Below are 17,886 nucleotides of genomic sequence, written 5' to 3'. Positions count from 1 at the left end.
TCCCCACTAGGATTCTGTCTATCTTATGTAGGTTCTGTCCCACAACCTAGTCCAAACTAGTTTCCATTCATCCTCCAAGAGGACAGAGCCTTTCCACTCTAGTCTCTCAGGTGAGGGATGGAGGTATGTATTCATAACTCACTTATGTAATGGAGATGACACACAAGGGAGCACTTCTTAAGCCCAGTCAGCAGCTCTACCCACCATGTACATATATATTTTTTTAAATGGCATGCATCTCAGTGTAACAGGGATTTTTTTTTTTTTTTTTGCATTTTTAAAGAGAAATCAAGGTAATCCAAACAGCCATTATTGATAAAAATGTCTAGGAGTAGAAGAGTCTGTCAAGGAGCAAAAACTTTACATCAAACTCATCTCTTTATATCAAACCTTTTACATCAAATTTACATCTTTATTCTTCCTACCTACTGTCTTTTGGCAAATGAAATATATTTCTCTATGGTGAGTATGGCTTTAGGGATCCCATCCCAGATGCCAATATCTGGGAGCAGAAATTACACTCACCTGCTTCAAGACTAATCATTTTCCCTACAGCCCCCCAAATAGGGTGGTGACTTTTCAATTAATGGAGAAAAGAATAATGTGTTCCCTACAAGGTTTTACATCTAAATTAATAAGACGGTATAATTCAGCTCTTGCTCTGGATACCAAAGAAATGAACATGACAGTTTTTTTTTCCCCCTTTATATGTTGTGACACAAAACCGGATGAATCAGAGAATCAAAGGGATGAAAGAAAATGCAGCCAACAGACATCTTATTCAGCACCTACCCTGCATCAGACAGGTGCTGGGGTACAAAGATGACGAGAGGTCACTCAGCCTCAGAGAGTATACAGGGTACTCAGGAAGGAAGCATGATGCATGCACCAATAATATTCAGATGAAATATATAAAATGTGTTGTGGGAACTCACAGAGGACACTGTCGTCCCTTACAGATTTGCACAGGAGCAAGCATCTCTCCAGATCCTTTGAGGACTATGTATTATATGTCTCATGGGTGTACCACATGTAATAACGTTGCTTTAATCTGTTGCATTGGTTCACTGTTGATTTTATATTTTCATCAGCCAGGGCCAGAAGATCTCTTCTAGTTAAGACATTACCATCAATGACAATATAAATTCTTCCTGACCACTGCTATCTGTAGGGGCTGGAAAGCAACTGGCACATACCAGCCCTTGTATTCTTAGAAGGTGATTTATTAAATGGATGTGTGTACATCCATGAATCACACGGGATCTCTTTTTATGTAAGTTTCAAGGACCAGGGGTCTTATATTTTTAAATGCCAGCTTATGGAAACCCCACTGGCTTCCCCTTCCGTGAATAAACTGGTTGCTTGAGGAGCTATCCCAAGGGACCATTCAGAGGCCGTTATTTCACTGTGAAGACTGTTAAAAAGAATAATTGGTATCAATAACACTTACCTGTGTATGCAGAGGGAAGGTTACCCAGCCATAACAAGCCCAGCTTCACACAGCCACTACTTAAAACAATGCAATGTTTGGGATTTATGAGAATAAACCCTGTCAGTAATGATGCCCTTATGGGGGCCTTCTTGATTCATTTGGCATATTCTGCTGTGTACTCACAGTTAAATCAAATCTGCCATGCAGTTATAGGCTAACGTGCTTGCATACAAGATGCAAACGATACACACTGGAAAGGTTCACTTCTCAAAAAGAGGTATGGCTTTAAATGTCCTTCTGACTCTTGTGTTCCTCTAAAACAGCCATAGGACTGTTTCCAATGTAAAATCTGCAACATTACTAGTGATTATCATCATCGCTCAAGGGTACTGGAAAAATGAGGGGGAAGCATTACCATTACATAGAAAGATGGATCAAGCATGAATCAAGGTGGAAGGAACATCAGCAACAGATAGTCAGGCAAGGGAAGGAGCCCCCGAACAACAAGGATGAGGACAACAATAACACAACAAAGAGCATCGCTTAACCTGTTTTGTCAGAGCTGGTATTGATGGTATTGGTAGTGATGGAGGTGAAGGTAGTCTTTGCGCTGTCCTTGGCAGTTACAGATTTCTGCTTATTTTTCATGGCTTCCAGTGCTTTGAGCTTCTTGGCATGTTTCGTGCCTTTGTAGTGGGCCGCAGCCTGGCTCTACAAAGGAGAACAAAATGAACCATGCAATCAGGCTCATTTCTAAACTGGCATTCTCTGTATTACTGCAAATACAGACGCCCTTTCAATAATAGGTACCATTCATGCTAAGTCTGGCTGTGGTCAAACGGTGGGGTTCTATTTAGAATGATGCTATGAAGCAACGGGAATCAAGTTTTAAACCTCTGGATGGAAGGAAGAAATATTCTATTACTTCTCTTCAGAGAAATGTAGATGAACACTAACATATCAACAACATTTTCTTTGTGGAGTGGGAGAAAAAAATAAGAATTTACAACTGTATTGCCTTTGTTCTGTCACAGAAGATGCTGGGCTCCCAAAGATTAACAAGGGCCCTAGAAAGAGTAGCTCTCACCTCCTTGACTCCAGAAATGTGATTCTCCTTCTACAATGTGTCTTATTAATACAGGACTCAACATGTGTCTACCAGGAAAAATTCACTGTTAACAAGGGAAATAGGCACCCTGGAGGTTGAGATGGGAGCGTGAGAGTTCAAAATCAAATGCACTGCCGAAGTCCAAATGGAGTATATGGAAGCTGGGCAATTTTACAATTCTTTCTTTCTCTTTGCTTCCCACAGAGGGTAGTTTGAAAAGTTCAAGGTACTCTTTCAACACGTGTGTCCTTTGTGCCCTGGTCCATTGCCAGGAGGATCCAGTGTGTTTTGAACACTTCATGGGGCCAATGTAATACTTTTGCCTTTGCTTTCTGAGATTTCTATAAATAGTAATATATATTTTCCCAAGTTTATATTTTCTTAACCTTATCTTTTGGTATTGGAGAGACAATGAGATAGAAAATCATCTTAAAGAAATATATATTTATTAATGTTAAGTTATTGGTGGTGAAGGGGAAGCCTTTGTGGCTTAGGGTGAGGTGGAAGTGGGCAGGGAGATTCTTAGATTAGAAGGTTTTCCAGCTCAAAACCTTTAAAACTATCACCTCACAAGGAAGAAATCTCGGTGGAGGACTAATTCTGTATAGTATCTATGCATCTCTTCCCATGACTTATTTAAACTCAATGCTCCATTTTGCCAGAAAAATGCACATTGACCTTTTCATCACAGCAACTGTGGTAGGTAGGGTGTTGCAGTATAATATATTTTTATAAGTAGATAAATATATAATCCACACCTTCACTTGCATCATTCTGACAAGTATCCTCAAAGGACTAGGTACCTTTATTGAAAGAACACTGGACAAGGAAATTGTATATTAGAAACAGTTTGAACAGAGAGGACACTCATGCATGTTTTCCAACAACACATAACATCAAAAGACATAGTGTGAGTCAAAATATGAAGTTAAGACTTACTATAGTTAATTGAGGAACCAGTGATAGATTGGATTGGTTTGATTCTACATGGAAAATGCTATTTTGATGGACAGAGTGGTGTCCCTTTTTTCTCCTTTTTGATTTATTTCCAATAATTCAAATCCTTTGGGTATATCTTTTGAGGGCATGATGCTGTAATCAATTAATTCCACAATATATAATTGGTCATCTTCTCTAGACAGCTGATGATGTACTTTCCCTTAAAGCAAGGTTCACCTCCTACTCCTGGTATAGAAGTGAATGCTTTATATATAATGCATATTAAAATATAAGGTTGAGATGAACAGTGCTATCCCCACATATACCTTCAAAATATACATTTTGTACATATACATTCATTCTAAGGTTCCTGGCAAATCTATATTCTCAGTGGTATTTCAAATCAGATATGACTTTGTTTTAATACACCATAGGACCAGGTGAATGTCACTATTTTAGATATTAAGACGTTTACTCCAAAAGAATCCTGACAGTTAAGAGTGTACATATATCCCGCGCCCCCTGGCTGAAAAAACAAACAAACAAAAAACCTCTGCACAGATACAGCTAAGCCAATGCTTCGAACAACTGAAATGGCTCAGGGAGGTGTGGGGAAAAGAGAGTGATCAAATTACCAATAGTTGGTAGGCTCCCAATCGAGACCCCTGATATATTAATAAGCAAAACAAAAGAAGACAATATGCACACTCACTTGTTAATTGAATAATAGTCCCAAAGCACCCTGATAACAATTAAAAATATGTGCTATTTAAAAAAAAGCAAGTGAGCCTCCCACAAATTTAAAAAGAAAAAGTTGAATGGTATGGAGGTCCAAAATGCTATGGAGAGACCAAGGCATGTAGAATTTCGGGGGAAATGTTGGATATAGTGGAGGCTGATTGGGGTAGCCTCAATGTGATTGTGGTGGTGTAGGGTGTGTGTGTGCTAGGGGTAGACGTCGATATACAAGTTGGAAACAGAATGTAGACAGATAACCCTTCTGGATACTGTAAATTTTCTTTGTCATTGATCTTTATGTTTGTATAATTTATTGGACTGTTCTTGGGTTCTACTGGTATTAATTTTAATATCTATGTATACTGTCCCCTGAACTTCTTTTTTTTGGTATTCTTTTCCACTATGGTTTATCATAGGATGTTGAATATAATTCTCTGTGCTATACAGTAGGACCTTGTTGTTTATCCATTCTCTATATACAATAGTTTGCATATGCTAATCCCAAACTCCCAATCCTTCCTTCCCCCACCCTTCTTCCCCCTTGGCAACCACCAGTCTGTTCTCTATGTCTGTGAGTCTGTTTCTGTTATAGGTAAGTTAATGTGTGTCATATTTTAGATTCCACATATAAGTGATATCATATGGTATTTGTCTTTGTCTGACTTCACTTAGTATGAGAATCTCTAGTTGCATCCATGTTGCTGCAAGCCCCCTTGATACAGGTGTGTTGCATAAAGGCATGTTCCTTGTGTAAATGAAGAAAGCCCAGACAGCTCTCCTTACCCTGTTAGCCCACTTCACTGGACTGGATAGATTTTTCAGCCACATCTAACCTTTCTGTGACTGTAGACAAAGCTGCAGCCTAAGAAGGAATCATGCTGAGAGATTTTTTAAAAAGCAGTAGTTGGACAGAGATGTGTCTTTGGCCTCATCTGCTTTGCCTTTGGGCAGAGAGGTGCTGGGTGTATGTAGCATGCCATTTTCCCTCCAAGGTTATCTCCTATTATTTATTAGCCAGTCTCTGAGTCAAGTCATCCTCAGAAACCTGGGAACCATCTAACACAAACAGACTATTATTTTTCACAGGAATAATTTCAAAGTTAAGTAAGTACACTACTTCATCATCACAGCACATGTCAGAATTCTGTATTTTAAAACTCAAAGAGAATTAGGTGATCAAAGTACACAGAGAACAAGAAAACATTGCTTTCAACAAGTTCCTTTTAGATCATAAGTGGAATATTCAGGTATTGTGTAATAAAAATCACTATTGCCGACCTTGAACTAGCACATGACACCATGAAATCTAACAAGTGTCATCCCAGAGTCAAGTGGTGACATTAAAGATATGCACACACATTCCTGCAGAATAGTGATGCCATTTTAAATGTCATCACCAATCCTAGCCATCAGTAGCCAGTCAGACTTTTCAATCTTCAAAATTTGTTTTCAGTATTTCAAAAAGCCTTCAGGTTTAAATGCAACTGAAGTTCCAAAGTAGATAAAAATAACCATTAAATGGCTAACACTTGGAAGAGTTTCATCATTTTGAAACACATGCACACATATACACACATCTATTTTGCTTGTCTATGAGGCTTTGTTATAAATCACTATTATTCTGTGAAACTCACTGCAAAATTAGTGTTCATGTATCCTTTTATTCCATTAGCTCCAATACCTTGTACAATTTTAATCTGCATGTCTTTAGCATAAAGTGTCTTAATATGCTTTTTAAGAACTAAGAAGTTTACTATAAGCATACATATATGGTAATGATAACCAGTTCATTTTCATGAACACGTGATTTCAAAAAGAACAAGGTGGTCTTTGTTAGTTTCTGATGTCATTTAATTTTATCACATTAAATTTTTATTAAAATAAAATGAACATTATCTTATTAAAGTGTAACATCAGAAAAATAAAGAGTGGTTATGAAAGAAGTTACCATCCTCTTTGGGGAGACAAGAGATAATACTTGAACACAGGAATTCTTTATTTTTTAGGAAAATTATTGATTTCAAAACTTTAACTTAGATTGTTGTTTTGGATATAAAAAAAATGAACTGATAAAAAGATATAGTATCCTAAACTCTAAAACACTTACTTTAGATTTTTATTTTGAAAACTATTGAAAAACTACTCCTGGAAAAAAGTTTAAAATTTGTATTTATCTCTGTACAGTTGTTTTTTGTTGTTGTTGTTTTTATTTTTTTTGTGGTATGCGGGCCTCTCACTGTTGTGGTCTCTCCCGTTGTGGAGCACAGGCTCCGGACGCACAGGCTCAGTGGCCATGGCTCACGGGCCCAGCCTCTCCGCGGCATGTGGGATCTTCCTGGACCAGGGCACGAACCTGTGTCCCCTGCATCGGCAGGCAGACTCTCAACCACTGCACCACCAGGGAAGCCCTGTACAGTTGTTTTTATGTTGCATACACTCACTCAAATCTAATATTGAGGCCATTTGCATAGGTTCAGCCATGTGGATTAAGACCAGTATGCATTCTAACTGTTCAGTGGCTTGTTAAATATTTTGAATATCACTTTTGTATATATCAATAGAAAGTTTCTAATGATTCTATCTTAATTTGTTTATTATCAACTCTCAGTTTCATTTAATACTCATATAAAGCATTAGTTCTTAGAGTGTGGTCCCCAGATGAGTAGCAGCAGTGGCAGCTGGGAGCTTGTTGGAAATGCAGGGAATTGTACCCAACATCTTATAATAACCTATAATGGAATATAATCTGAAAAAAAGAATGAATCACTATGCTGTACATGTGAAACTAACATAATACTGTAAATCAATTATACTTCAATTAAAAAAAGCAATAAGATGATATTCAGTGAACTTGAAAAAAAAATAAAGGAATGCAAATTCTCAACTTCTTTCCCAGACCCACTGAATCTGAAACTATGGCTATGAAGCTCAGCAATCCATGTTTTACAACCTTTCCAGGTGCTCCTGAAGCATACTAAAGTTTTAGAACCACTCATCCTAAATATTAGTACATTTTCTCCAAAGATGGCCCTTTCTTGTATAAGTGGCCAATGTCTAGGTTTTAAAAGATCAATATATAGTCATTTGAAGATTGAACCTTTCTATATGTCTAACTGTGAGTAATGTGCATTACTCAAGAAAAATAATCAAAAGTTTCTTTCCTTAACAACAAGCCATAAAAAGAAGTAAAAAATAACTCAGATAACATAGGGAATTGGGGAACTTCTATTCAAGAGGGATGAATTCAAAATAACAGATCAATTTTGGAAATCTTGTAACTCTCAAAACCCATATAAGAGCTTTCCAAGCCCTTGTGATTCTCTCTGTACATTTTACCTTTTCTCTACAAGCTAATTATTGTTGCAGCATGACCTCTGAACCCATTGTTTGTACCTCTATGTTGAATGCTTTGCTGTGATCCATTTGTGTGTGGGGGGGGGCTGAGGGAATCGCTAGTTCTGTAAAAAAATAAGCAAAAGCAAGGCCCTGTGTCATGTCTTTTAAAACCTCACTATAACAAGCACCTAACTCACTATTATATTTGTATTAACTGATTCAGTGTTAGCCATGGCTAAGTTCTTTCTTTATGTACTTAAGGCTGTTTTAATTGAAGGAAACTCCTAGCCAGCAGGCAAATAAAAACCATGCTAGTAAGCCAAGAGACTGCCTTCTCTGTTACACCACTTAACAAAATATTTGAAGAAGAAATTTCAAGATAGAATAGTTTATGGTTATACATTTTCCTTACTGATGTGAAGACATGTACTTTTCAAATTCTCTTACTAAATGGGGAAAATGACATGAGAAAGATATTTTTATTCCTTAATTACATGCCCCATAAAGAATATTTAACAACTTATTTTAATCTGTGATTGTGCAGCTAACATTTAGGTAGATGAATACAATATGAATAAAAGTGAAAATTCACTTGCATTGAGTCCCAAAGTGAAAAACATGATTCATTTAAGAGTGTTCTCTCTGAGTTCAAATGATTGATGCCTTACTTTAAATGTGTTCCTGTCTTCTGTACTCTTCAGTACAGAAATGAATAGTACCTGCCTCAGGAATAGAAAAATAGAAAAAACAAAAAGATAATACCACAAGAGTAGGGTCATTTTTATACACTACCAGTAGTCACTGAAAAAAACAAATTCTAAATAAACATAGAGAGAAAGAAGAGAGGCATGCCACAATTTCTCAGATATATTAGATAACTAACTTTTATAAGCAACAAAAATACCTTGTCACTAAGTGGTTGTGAAAAAATCTTGATGGACTCACTTATCTTTTTCAAAGCTGCTCAACTCATCTAGAAACTTCATGATTTTTAAATATTAAGTACTTAATGTTTTCAAGTATCTAATGTGGATGATAAAAATAGCACTTATTTGAGTAAGAGAGGCTAATTTGAGAGTTTTTGCCTGGCTCCTGTTGTGAAACCACTGTTCTTGTATGTCTGGGGTACAAACAGCTGTCTCTGTGACCTCTGATGGTGGGATCCTGATTGGGAGACACTGGCTGACAGTGGGCTTTGGAAGCTGGTGCTCATGATCTGATACCAACCAGGGTTCTTGGCCTTCTCCGATCAATAGAAATTGATAAGAGGACAGACAAGAAATTCAGGCAAGGCTTAACAGGTTCCCTTGCTCACTGCCCTAGCGGGACTGAGCTGGTTCCTTATGTGGAGTGAGGGGAAGGGTGTGGCCAGGGCTCAGGCCAGAGGTGTGGCTTAGGTGATCTGCCCAGCCCTTTGGTGGTGCTGAGTGCAGGGGGCATGCACAGTGCCCTGCTTTTGCTCCTGACACACTGGTTTTGCTCCCGATTCCTGAGAAGTGGCAGTTGGGTTTTTGGTTTTTTTGTATCTTGTTGTCCATAATTTGCCCCAGCTGTGCATGCATGCAGGTATTTTTAGTCCCTTATAATTTCTTTGTATTTGCTTGTTGGAGGAGACATTTGTCCAGGTGCAAGCACTGCAGCAAAGGGGCCCAGGTCCCAGCCTGACTCAGCTCTAATTGAGCCAAAAGGAATATTTGGTTCTGGTGAAGCTTGCTCAGTCTTTTGGGGATCTTTTTGTAAATGAAAGACCGCAAATGAGTTTTAACTCTATTGTATAATCACAATAATTTCTTGTAAGAAACTCAGAGAAATCAGAAAAACCATTGTGTCTAACTACTCAACCAGCATACAGTAGCCCTTGACCATGTCCACAGATGAAGACTCCCCTCAGTGCGTGACTGTCACCTACCCTTGGAAAGTGTGGGGGAATTAGAGATGTTGAATCTAATCATGTCCGAGGGTCAAGCTGTCAAAGGTGTTGGTATCAGGTGCAGAGAAAAACTTTATTTCCGGGTGTGACCTGCATGCTTCCCCTAAATCGTCCCAACCTCCTCCCCCAAGAAACCTACCTACCCATCACCCCAGTCATGATGTCTGCTCTCTGACAAGAATAACTGCCTGCAGTGTAGATAAATGAGGGAAAGCCCTCCCTTTTATTCTCTTAAGGAAAATACCACAAGAATAAATCATTTTCAAAGCCTTCTCCCTCTGCCTGGAGCAGCTTCACTTGTCTGGCAGATACCTGTTCATCACAGGTCACCAGTTCCATGTGGCCTTGGGTACAGGGAGTGACTCCTTATAGCACTGACATCACTGCCATAACTAGGGTTAAATGTCTGTTTCTTCTGATAGAGAGTAAATTCCTCAACAGAGAGAGAAAGACCTCATCATTTTGTCCCTGGGACCTAGCAGAGATTTCTAAATAGGTTCCTATTAAATGCACATTGAATTAATTTCACATTTTGATTTTAAAATGTAAATATGCATATGGTGTCTCAATGGATTCTGTATGTGAACAGGGTGCAACTTAATTCTCTGCCATTATTTGGCACTTTGCCTTATCTGTTGAACACACTTCAGGGCATATTTATAGCACTTAATGCTAGAAAAGCATCTGGCAGAAACACAAACTATTATTTTTTCTCAGAGAGGAGCTTACTATCAACTGTAAATTGTGCTATTTATGGGAGCTCTCTTTGCATAGGATGCAGCAAGGAATAATATGGAGATTGTTTCACTTTTTAAAAATTTTGATGAATAACTTTCTTTTTTTAAATCTGGAAGTGCCATGAATGTGTCCAGTGATGACTTTTCATTTTAAGATTTTTCTATAAGTCCAAATTCTCTTAAATACACATAGAGAAATTTTCAGGATGTGGAGAATGCTATTTCACTATTAACACTATTGTTAAATTTTCCAAATGGAATATTTTCTCTATATTGCTCTAAAACAATATACAGAAATTAACTATGACATGATTAACCCATTTTCCTCCGTACAAATCCACATAATAATCAATACCCTGCATTTGCTGAAAAAGAGCACCTTCCATTTGGGGAAAAATATTAAATTCCCTACTTCTCCATAAATCAAGGAAGGCTTCCTCCCTCTAGTTTTATAGCATTTCTCATCTCTAATTCATGAATCTGAGAATTGTTCTGATTGTTCTTTTAATGAATTTGTTTCAAAGATCCCCGCTGAAATATGTAATTGTAAATGAGGTTTGTGGAGCCCACAAAATATATGGTATATAGTTGAGCAGACGTTTTCTCAGTGTTAAGTACCATAGCATTTTTCTGAAGAACTTTGTGTGCACTGGGAAGAGATGGGATTAGGACATAAATAACCTCAAGAACCTCAACTCCGATGGCAATAGCACACCCGTATTCCAGGCTTTTCACTGTTCATTCAGTCACAAAGGACTCACTGAACAGTGGGTAAACACTTTTGTAGTTATGGGGACAGTTGTCGTTATGGGGACAGAGTGGAGAATGAGACACACTGATAAATTCAGCCACATTAATACATCTTCTCTATTAAAAATACCATAGGATGAATTGGGCGATTGGGATTGACATGTATACACTGATGTGTATAAAATTGATGACTAATAAGAACCTGCAGTATAAAAATACAAACAAACAAACAAACAAAAAACAACTAATACTAAACTTTCTTTGGGTTATTTGTATGGAAATATGTTAATATAAATGTTTCAGACATTACATGAAATTTCTAAAAATCTTGTATGTTCTGTTATAATGTTATGTCATAATTCTAGTTATTACTTTAAAATGTATATCTCAGAAATAATTAAATTTCCTTGTCAAATGCATTATTATAAGCTTTCATCAAATCTTTAACCATGGTCATTTTTAAGTCTTTTGTCATTTACAGACAGTTCTGGGTGTACTCTGATGCTTTCACAAGAATTTTCCTATAAAAGGTTTTCATCTTCAAGGAATTCATGGAAAAGACTCTGACAAGTACACGTTTCTGGTAACTGACTATACTGCTGAACTGAATGAATAAGCATTTTCAGAACTCTAATGGAAAACTGATGAATTCATAAAAGTGCTAACAAAAGATCAAGATAAAAAAATCAATTACATGGGACTGAGTGAACTGATGAGGATGATTATAATTTTTGTGACTTTCTGTTTGAGTAAAAAAAAAAACAAAAAACCCTCCAAAAGAAAAATACCATAGGCAAACTCAAAAGATGAGAAAAAAAATACGAGCCATATTTGAAAGTCCTACTGCAAAGGGGTTAAGCTCTACATTCCATAAAACATATCTAGAAAATTAGGAGGAAAAAAACAACAGCCATTAGAAAAACTGGCAAAGCCCTAACCCAATTCAATGAAATAAATTATGGCAAAGTACCTAAGGCTTCTTGGGACAGAATATGGTCTCAATAATGAGAATAAATGCTATTTTTTGTCAAAAGAAAGGAAAACTAATGTTTATTTGTATAAATAACTTTGGTGTCTAAGTTAGAGAACTCTTGAGATGGATGCAAATTGTGAAAAAAATTGTGTTTTTGTGGAAATTGTGGTTCTAGGAAAAAAGGAAAAGAAAATGCTTTTAAATAAGAGAAGCTCAGCCAACCTGACCTGACCTCAGGACACCCGTTTGACCAAAGAGGTCTGAAGTGAGACATTTTACGGGCAAAACCTGGGGAAATCCACCCAGATTCTCAAATAAGAGTTTCTTCCTGGACTTAGGAACATATTTGGTGGGCAGAAAAAAGCATTTGTTTTTGTTGCCGTTGTTTTCAACTTTCATTTACCAAAGTTGCAGAAAAAAATGGCTTTGGCCTTGGATTAACTTTAGAAGAAGGGTGAGCAAGGAAGAGACAATGACTCCAGAAGACTGATTTATCTGGACATGTATAAATGCCTGATTCCCTATTATGTCAAAATTTCCTCCCATGGCATAAATAAAATTGTGTTTATGTTTCCCGATTGACCATGGTATAGGTGAGTTGTATTAGCAAGAAAGAGTGCCAATCCCAACAGTTTAGGCTTTAGAGAAAACTTTCACAAAGAGGTGCTGAGACCACAGTATCCCCCATGTTCATTCAGTAATTCTTGGGAGCATTCTGGCCAGAGGGTTTTTCCCCAGGGTGATGCTAGGAGGAAAAGATAAGTGATTCATAAATGCATTGAGGAGATCCTGCTGGTCCTTTACCCAATGGATGTTAGTGTGAGGCTTTTATGGAAATGCTTCTCTGGGCCATGTGGTGTGCTAAAGGCTGTATATGAATATTCTCACTGATGCCTTACAAAGACCTACAAGGGAATTGCAGTTATCAAGGTCATCTTATACATGAGGAGACTGAGATCTTGAAACTTAGAGCAGCTCAACTGTGTAGGAAGGGCAAAAGTACTTGTACTCCAGAGACCACACTTATAACTCCTTAATCCCAATGGGAGTGGACAATGGAAAACAATCCTATTATGTGACTTCATCGTGGCTAACCTTGCATAGAACACAGGTAAGACTAAATAGATATTAAGCTCATTAATAAAAAAAAAGTTGTCAATTTCTGTGGTCATTAATTCATTTAATTTCACTCAGAGTTTATTGCAGGACCATGTTTTAGATACTATTATTAGCATCATTCTATCTGAGGGTCTACCCTAGTTAGATTCTTTCAATACCAGGTCCAATAAATTAATGCTGATTTACTAAACAAAGTGTGTGATTAAATCCCAAAATATGAAGCCTTCAGTCATCAGGGAGTATCTTTGGGCACAAGTCAGTTCTGGCAGAGAGAGACCTGTAGGTGCAGTTCAGGGTTATGTTTTTTACTCTCTGTTCAAATGGAAGGCTGCTTAACGGTCTTAAGAAATACAGAAACATAAACATGCTTGCATTTTTACAAGATCACTTGGGCAGGAACAAAGAGTGTGCATGGGAGGAGAAGAGCAAGAGCGGGTAAGGAGCAGAGGTTCTATTATTATTGTGAGGGTTCATGAAGAGATGGCCACACCTAAGAACTGGATGATGATGGTGAAAGTAGAGAGAGAAGAGTGCACACGTGTGGTTAATATGTAAGTTGGAAACGTCAAGCATTCATGGTGAATTTTGAGGGGAGGTCGCAAAGATGCGCCAATGGCTTCTGCTTGTAAACGCATGATTAGAGGTTCCATTTCCCAGAACTGCTGATATTCAAAGAGGCCCAGATGTCTGGGGGAAGAGCGTGGGCTGGTTTGGGATATGTTGAGTTTGAGGAGTCTTTAAAACATCTAAATAAAACATGCACTCTGCAGTTAGCTATATGGTCTTGGAGATTAGAGATGAAGTCTGGGCTGTAGCTAAATTGGGGAGTTATCAGCAACAGATGGTAGCTGAAGCTGTTGGGAAATGAAATTTGAAAGGCAAATAAAAGATTTTTTCCTGTTTAACCACTGAAACACAATCCTTAATCAGCTGCAACATTTGAATGAATGAACTAAGCCTCCAACTGACAGTGTATGCAACAACAGATTTTCAAATTCTTCATTGAGCTAGAGTATACTTCATCACTCAGCTTTTTTTTTTTAAGTCTTTTCTTAAAGTGCTTAAAATCTTCAAGTTTCAGCATAGAGAGAATCATTCCCTTTTCATCCTCATGCCAAACTGAGTTAACTAGAAGGAAAGTGATAGAGACAGAGTAAAAGGAAAAAATAGGTGATTAAATCCCACTAAGGAATCATAAGTAAAGAAAAAAAGTATGGTAGATCCCTGTAAGTTAATAATCACTCAAGAAAGCAGGTTTGCTTAGCCACAAACCAAGCAGGCTTGCTTAGCAAAAAAAAACATGCAACAGAAGCATGAGGCATGCCCCAAAACAATAAAACAATGATGGAATGAGACCCACATCCTGCAGAGTGTGGTAAGTTAATGATTCCTAGTACATATTCCTTTGCATGCACTAAAAACAAAATCTAAAGAAAGGGTGACATTATAGTGAAACCCTGAGATGATTTACCATACTTTAGTATATGTTAGTATAGTATAGTATGTTTAGTATATGCCTTCTTGCTCATTTCCATTTCTCCATACAGTCCTGGTTTGACCATGTAAGGACAAGAAAACTCCCCCACCTGACATGAAGAAGGAGCTGATGATGGAAGCGTGACATCTACTCAACAATGAGGAAGAAGGTGGTCTTCTCCCCCTCCCCATTTTTCCTTTGATTATAAAACTGTAGCCCACTAAGTTCTCAGGGCAGCACCCTTTTGCCTGCCCACTGGTAAACCTTACAGCATCCTATTTTAATAAATCACTTCTCCTCTCACTGAATTCTTTCTGCACTGAGCCATAAAGAACCGGAGCTCCTCAGAGCCCCAGAAATGCATTTCTGCAGTTTCAGCAGGGCACATTTCTCTCTGTTACATGAAATATCATACCTCAGCATTTGGTCTCTAGAAACTAGATTTATAAAGATAAAAGTTTTAAAAGTAGAGCAGTAAAATGAGGATTGATAAAGTCTGACTACTGAAAGCTACAATGAGGTAGCCTCCAAACCTGGCAGAACCTGGTCCTAATCTCTGAGTTAAAATTATAGTAGATGGAATTAGCCATTTACAGGAACCTTATTAAAGGGTAAGTCAAAAGCAAGGAGGCAGGACGGGAGTCCTAATCAAAGGCTGACGAAATGTAGAAGACTGTGCTTAATGAATATTATTAACATAACTGAAGTGAGGCTATGTTAGTTGAATAGGTTTCATCCTGTCTTCTAGAAAAGGGGACTTTAAAGACTAACTTCATATAGATTTTTTTTCTCTCTCTCCCTGATAAATATAAGGAAAAAAAACCTAATCTTACTTTCAAATATGTCATCTGTCTCTATTATGATCAAAGGAGAAAGGGTCTGTTCTATAATCATTTTTATTTATTAAAATGTAATAAAAATTTTATAAGTGTGATACTTAAAAATGTCTCAATAATTATAAATTTTATGCTCTCTCTGGTTTCTACATGTGAAGAAGCAAACTAAAAGCTGCAACATAGTTAGATTACTAAAACCATTTTTTCAACATATTCAAATGTTAATTTTGAATTTTTAAACTGACTTTTAATTTCCATAGTTTGGAGCAGGAGGTCAAAACAGGAACTGCATTTGACATGTGTTTTTCCCATAGTATTTGTGATTAGCACTAAAAAAAAGTAAAAAAGAAAGTTTTCTCTAAATAAGGGTAATTGAAATTTTGACTTGGCAAATATTGAGAAATTTCTAGGCCACTGGATTTTCTGTGGTATTATCTGAATCTCTAAATTGTTTGAACTTCCAAGGTGAAAGTAAGTTAACAAAATTAATAAACTCTACCTTTTCATGACAAGCTGGAACATTTTGGATCCAGTCCTAAATATAGAAGTTGTCTAAGTGGTGCTTGTTAATATCACTGCTTCTACTGCTTAAACCAGCAAGTGATTTTCCCCGTTGGGCATATATTAACAATTTACTTTCTGCAGACAAATGCACAAATATTATTAGCTTTTGCAAATTGCTCTTTATTCTGTTACTGGTAAGTAATTTTTATATTATTACAGTGTAAACAGATGCTATTTTCCACTACATTTTCAGCTGTAATTAACTAATTTAATATGTTAAAACAACAAAAGAACTTCAAGAATGATCCAGTGATCCAAGCTGCATGGAAACCAAGAGAAAAATCAAGCATGGAGTTTGCAAAATTATTCCAAAATTCAGTTTTCCACAAGGAATGTTTGGAGTCCCTGTTCCTTGAGGTTGTTTATTCAAAGAAGTGTTTTCACCTTTGCAGGGTGAGTCCTGCAAACAAACTTCAAAGGGATGAGCTCCTCTGCTGACTGTGCTCCCATTTCCTAAAACTTGCACTATGAATGTGATGCCTTTGGGTTAAAGATTAGATTTATTGATGTGCTTATTTATCTGTTCATTTAAATATTTATGTATTCAACATGTTTATGCTGTGGGGTATTCCAATATATAGATAGGCACTGCAGAAGAGGAGTAAGAAAAGGAGGTGAAGAAGATGTGGCCATGGAAATAGTACAAAAACCTAAAGAATCTGGTACTGTGAAAGCCAAAAGAGATAAGAGCTTCTGGAAGGGAATGGTTATCACTATTGCCTGTTGCTGTCACATCAGGGAAAAGGAGAGAATAGAAGTGTCCACTGGATTTTGCAAAATGCATATTGTTGGTGATTATGATATAAGACAGGATAATTTAATGCTTAATTAATTGAAACAATGGATTTTGGAAAGGTCTGGAATAAATGATGGATTCGAATGCTTGGTCATGGAGTTGCCAATTCAGGTGGCCTCCAGACACAAACTTCAACCTCCTGACACTATCATTCTGAACTGGGCACTATTATCTTATTTAATTCTACTAATATATGTTTCCTTATTTTAAGTGGATATCTGGAAGCAGACCTGCATTTCGATTCTATCATTTGTAAAAGCACAAAGATTAGTTAATAATTTAATAATATCAATGAGTTATCTTAAAATACTTTCACTTTAAAACAAAAATTCCATAGAGTAGAAAATCTGAAAATCTTAAATAAAGAGAAGGAGTAATGTAGATAACCTATAAACAAATTATCTTGTATTACTACTTTCAGGCTTTCAGGAATCTTTTTCTGTCATAGAAGGTGCTCAATATCTATTTGCTGAATGATAATTACATATTATCATGCAAAAAATGAGATCACACTCTTTACTGTTATATAAAATATTTTATTCACTTATTAATGTATCTTCAACATTTCTACGTTTGATCAAGATTTTGGGGTTCACATCCTCATGAGGACTTCTGCTCTGAGGAGGAGGTGAGGTAGCTGGTACAGTAAGCAACAAGCTAGAAAAGTGAAAGCAAGGCTCCCGAATAGTCTCCTAACTTTATTCATACACCCAACATAAATCATTTCACCACCAGTATGAAATGTTCCCTATCCCTAAAATAGATACCTTTTGCAATGGTACAAAAGGTTAATAGTCAGGTTACTGAGCAAAATGATTTATTAGTTACTGTGAAAGTATACTGTGAGATAAAGACTAAAAAAAGAGTCTGATCTTAATTATCCATAGGAATATTAACTTTAGGCTTTCTTCCACAGATTAATATTTTACATTGGCTATCCTCTGGTATTCAATATCCTCAGTGTCTGCAATGGCTATGGCTGGCTAAATCACCAAAACCACGTGGAGTAAAGCTTGTGGCAACCAGAAATGCTCACTGCAGAGATCATAGAAAAGACAAAAAAGCATCTATGTTTTCTAAGTCTGTCTAGTTTAGGGTTTATTTGCTACAGTAGCTTAGAGTTAACATAAGTAATCCAAACCCTTTCCATC

The 17,886-nt window shown here is 36.9% G+C and overlaps 1 protein-coding gene across 2 annotated transcripts in view; it reads right to left on the bottom strand.

Moving 5' to 3' along the window:
- Positions 1-17,886, bottom strand: part of ZNF385D (zinc finger protein 385D) — a gene marked incomplete at both ends in the record, with an annotated part of 955,511 nt that overhangs the window by 88,937 nt on the left and 848,688 nt on the right. For both annotated transcript variants that reach the window (XM_082624858.1, XM_082624859.1), the window contains one exon: positions 1,981-2,143. In XM_082624858.1, coding sequence (XP_082480984.1) covers positions 1,981-2,143 — 163 coding nt within the window. The remainder of the gene's footprint in view (positions 1-1,980; positions 2,144-17,886) is intronic.

Source organism: Mesoplodon mirus, assembly GCF_964341445.2.
Source record: "Mesoplodon mirus genome assembly, chromosome: 6".
NCBI lineage: Eukaryota > Metazoa > Chordata > Mammalia > Artiodactyla > Ziphiidae > Mesoplodon > Mesoplodon mirus.
This window is presented reverse-complemented; position numbering and strand designations above follow the sequence as displayed.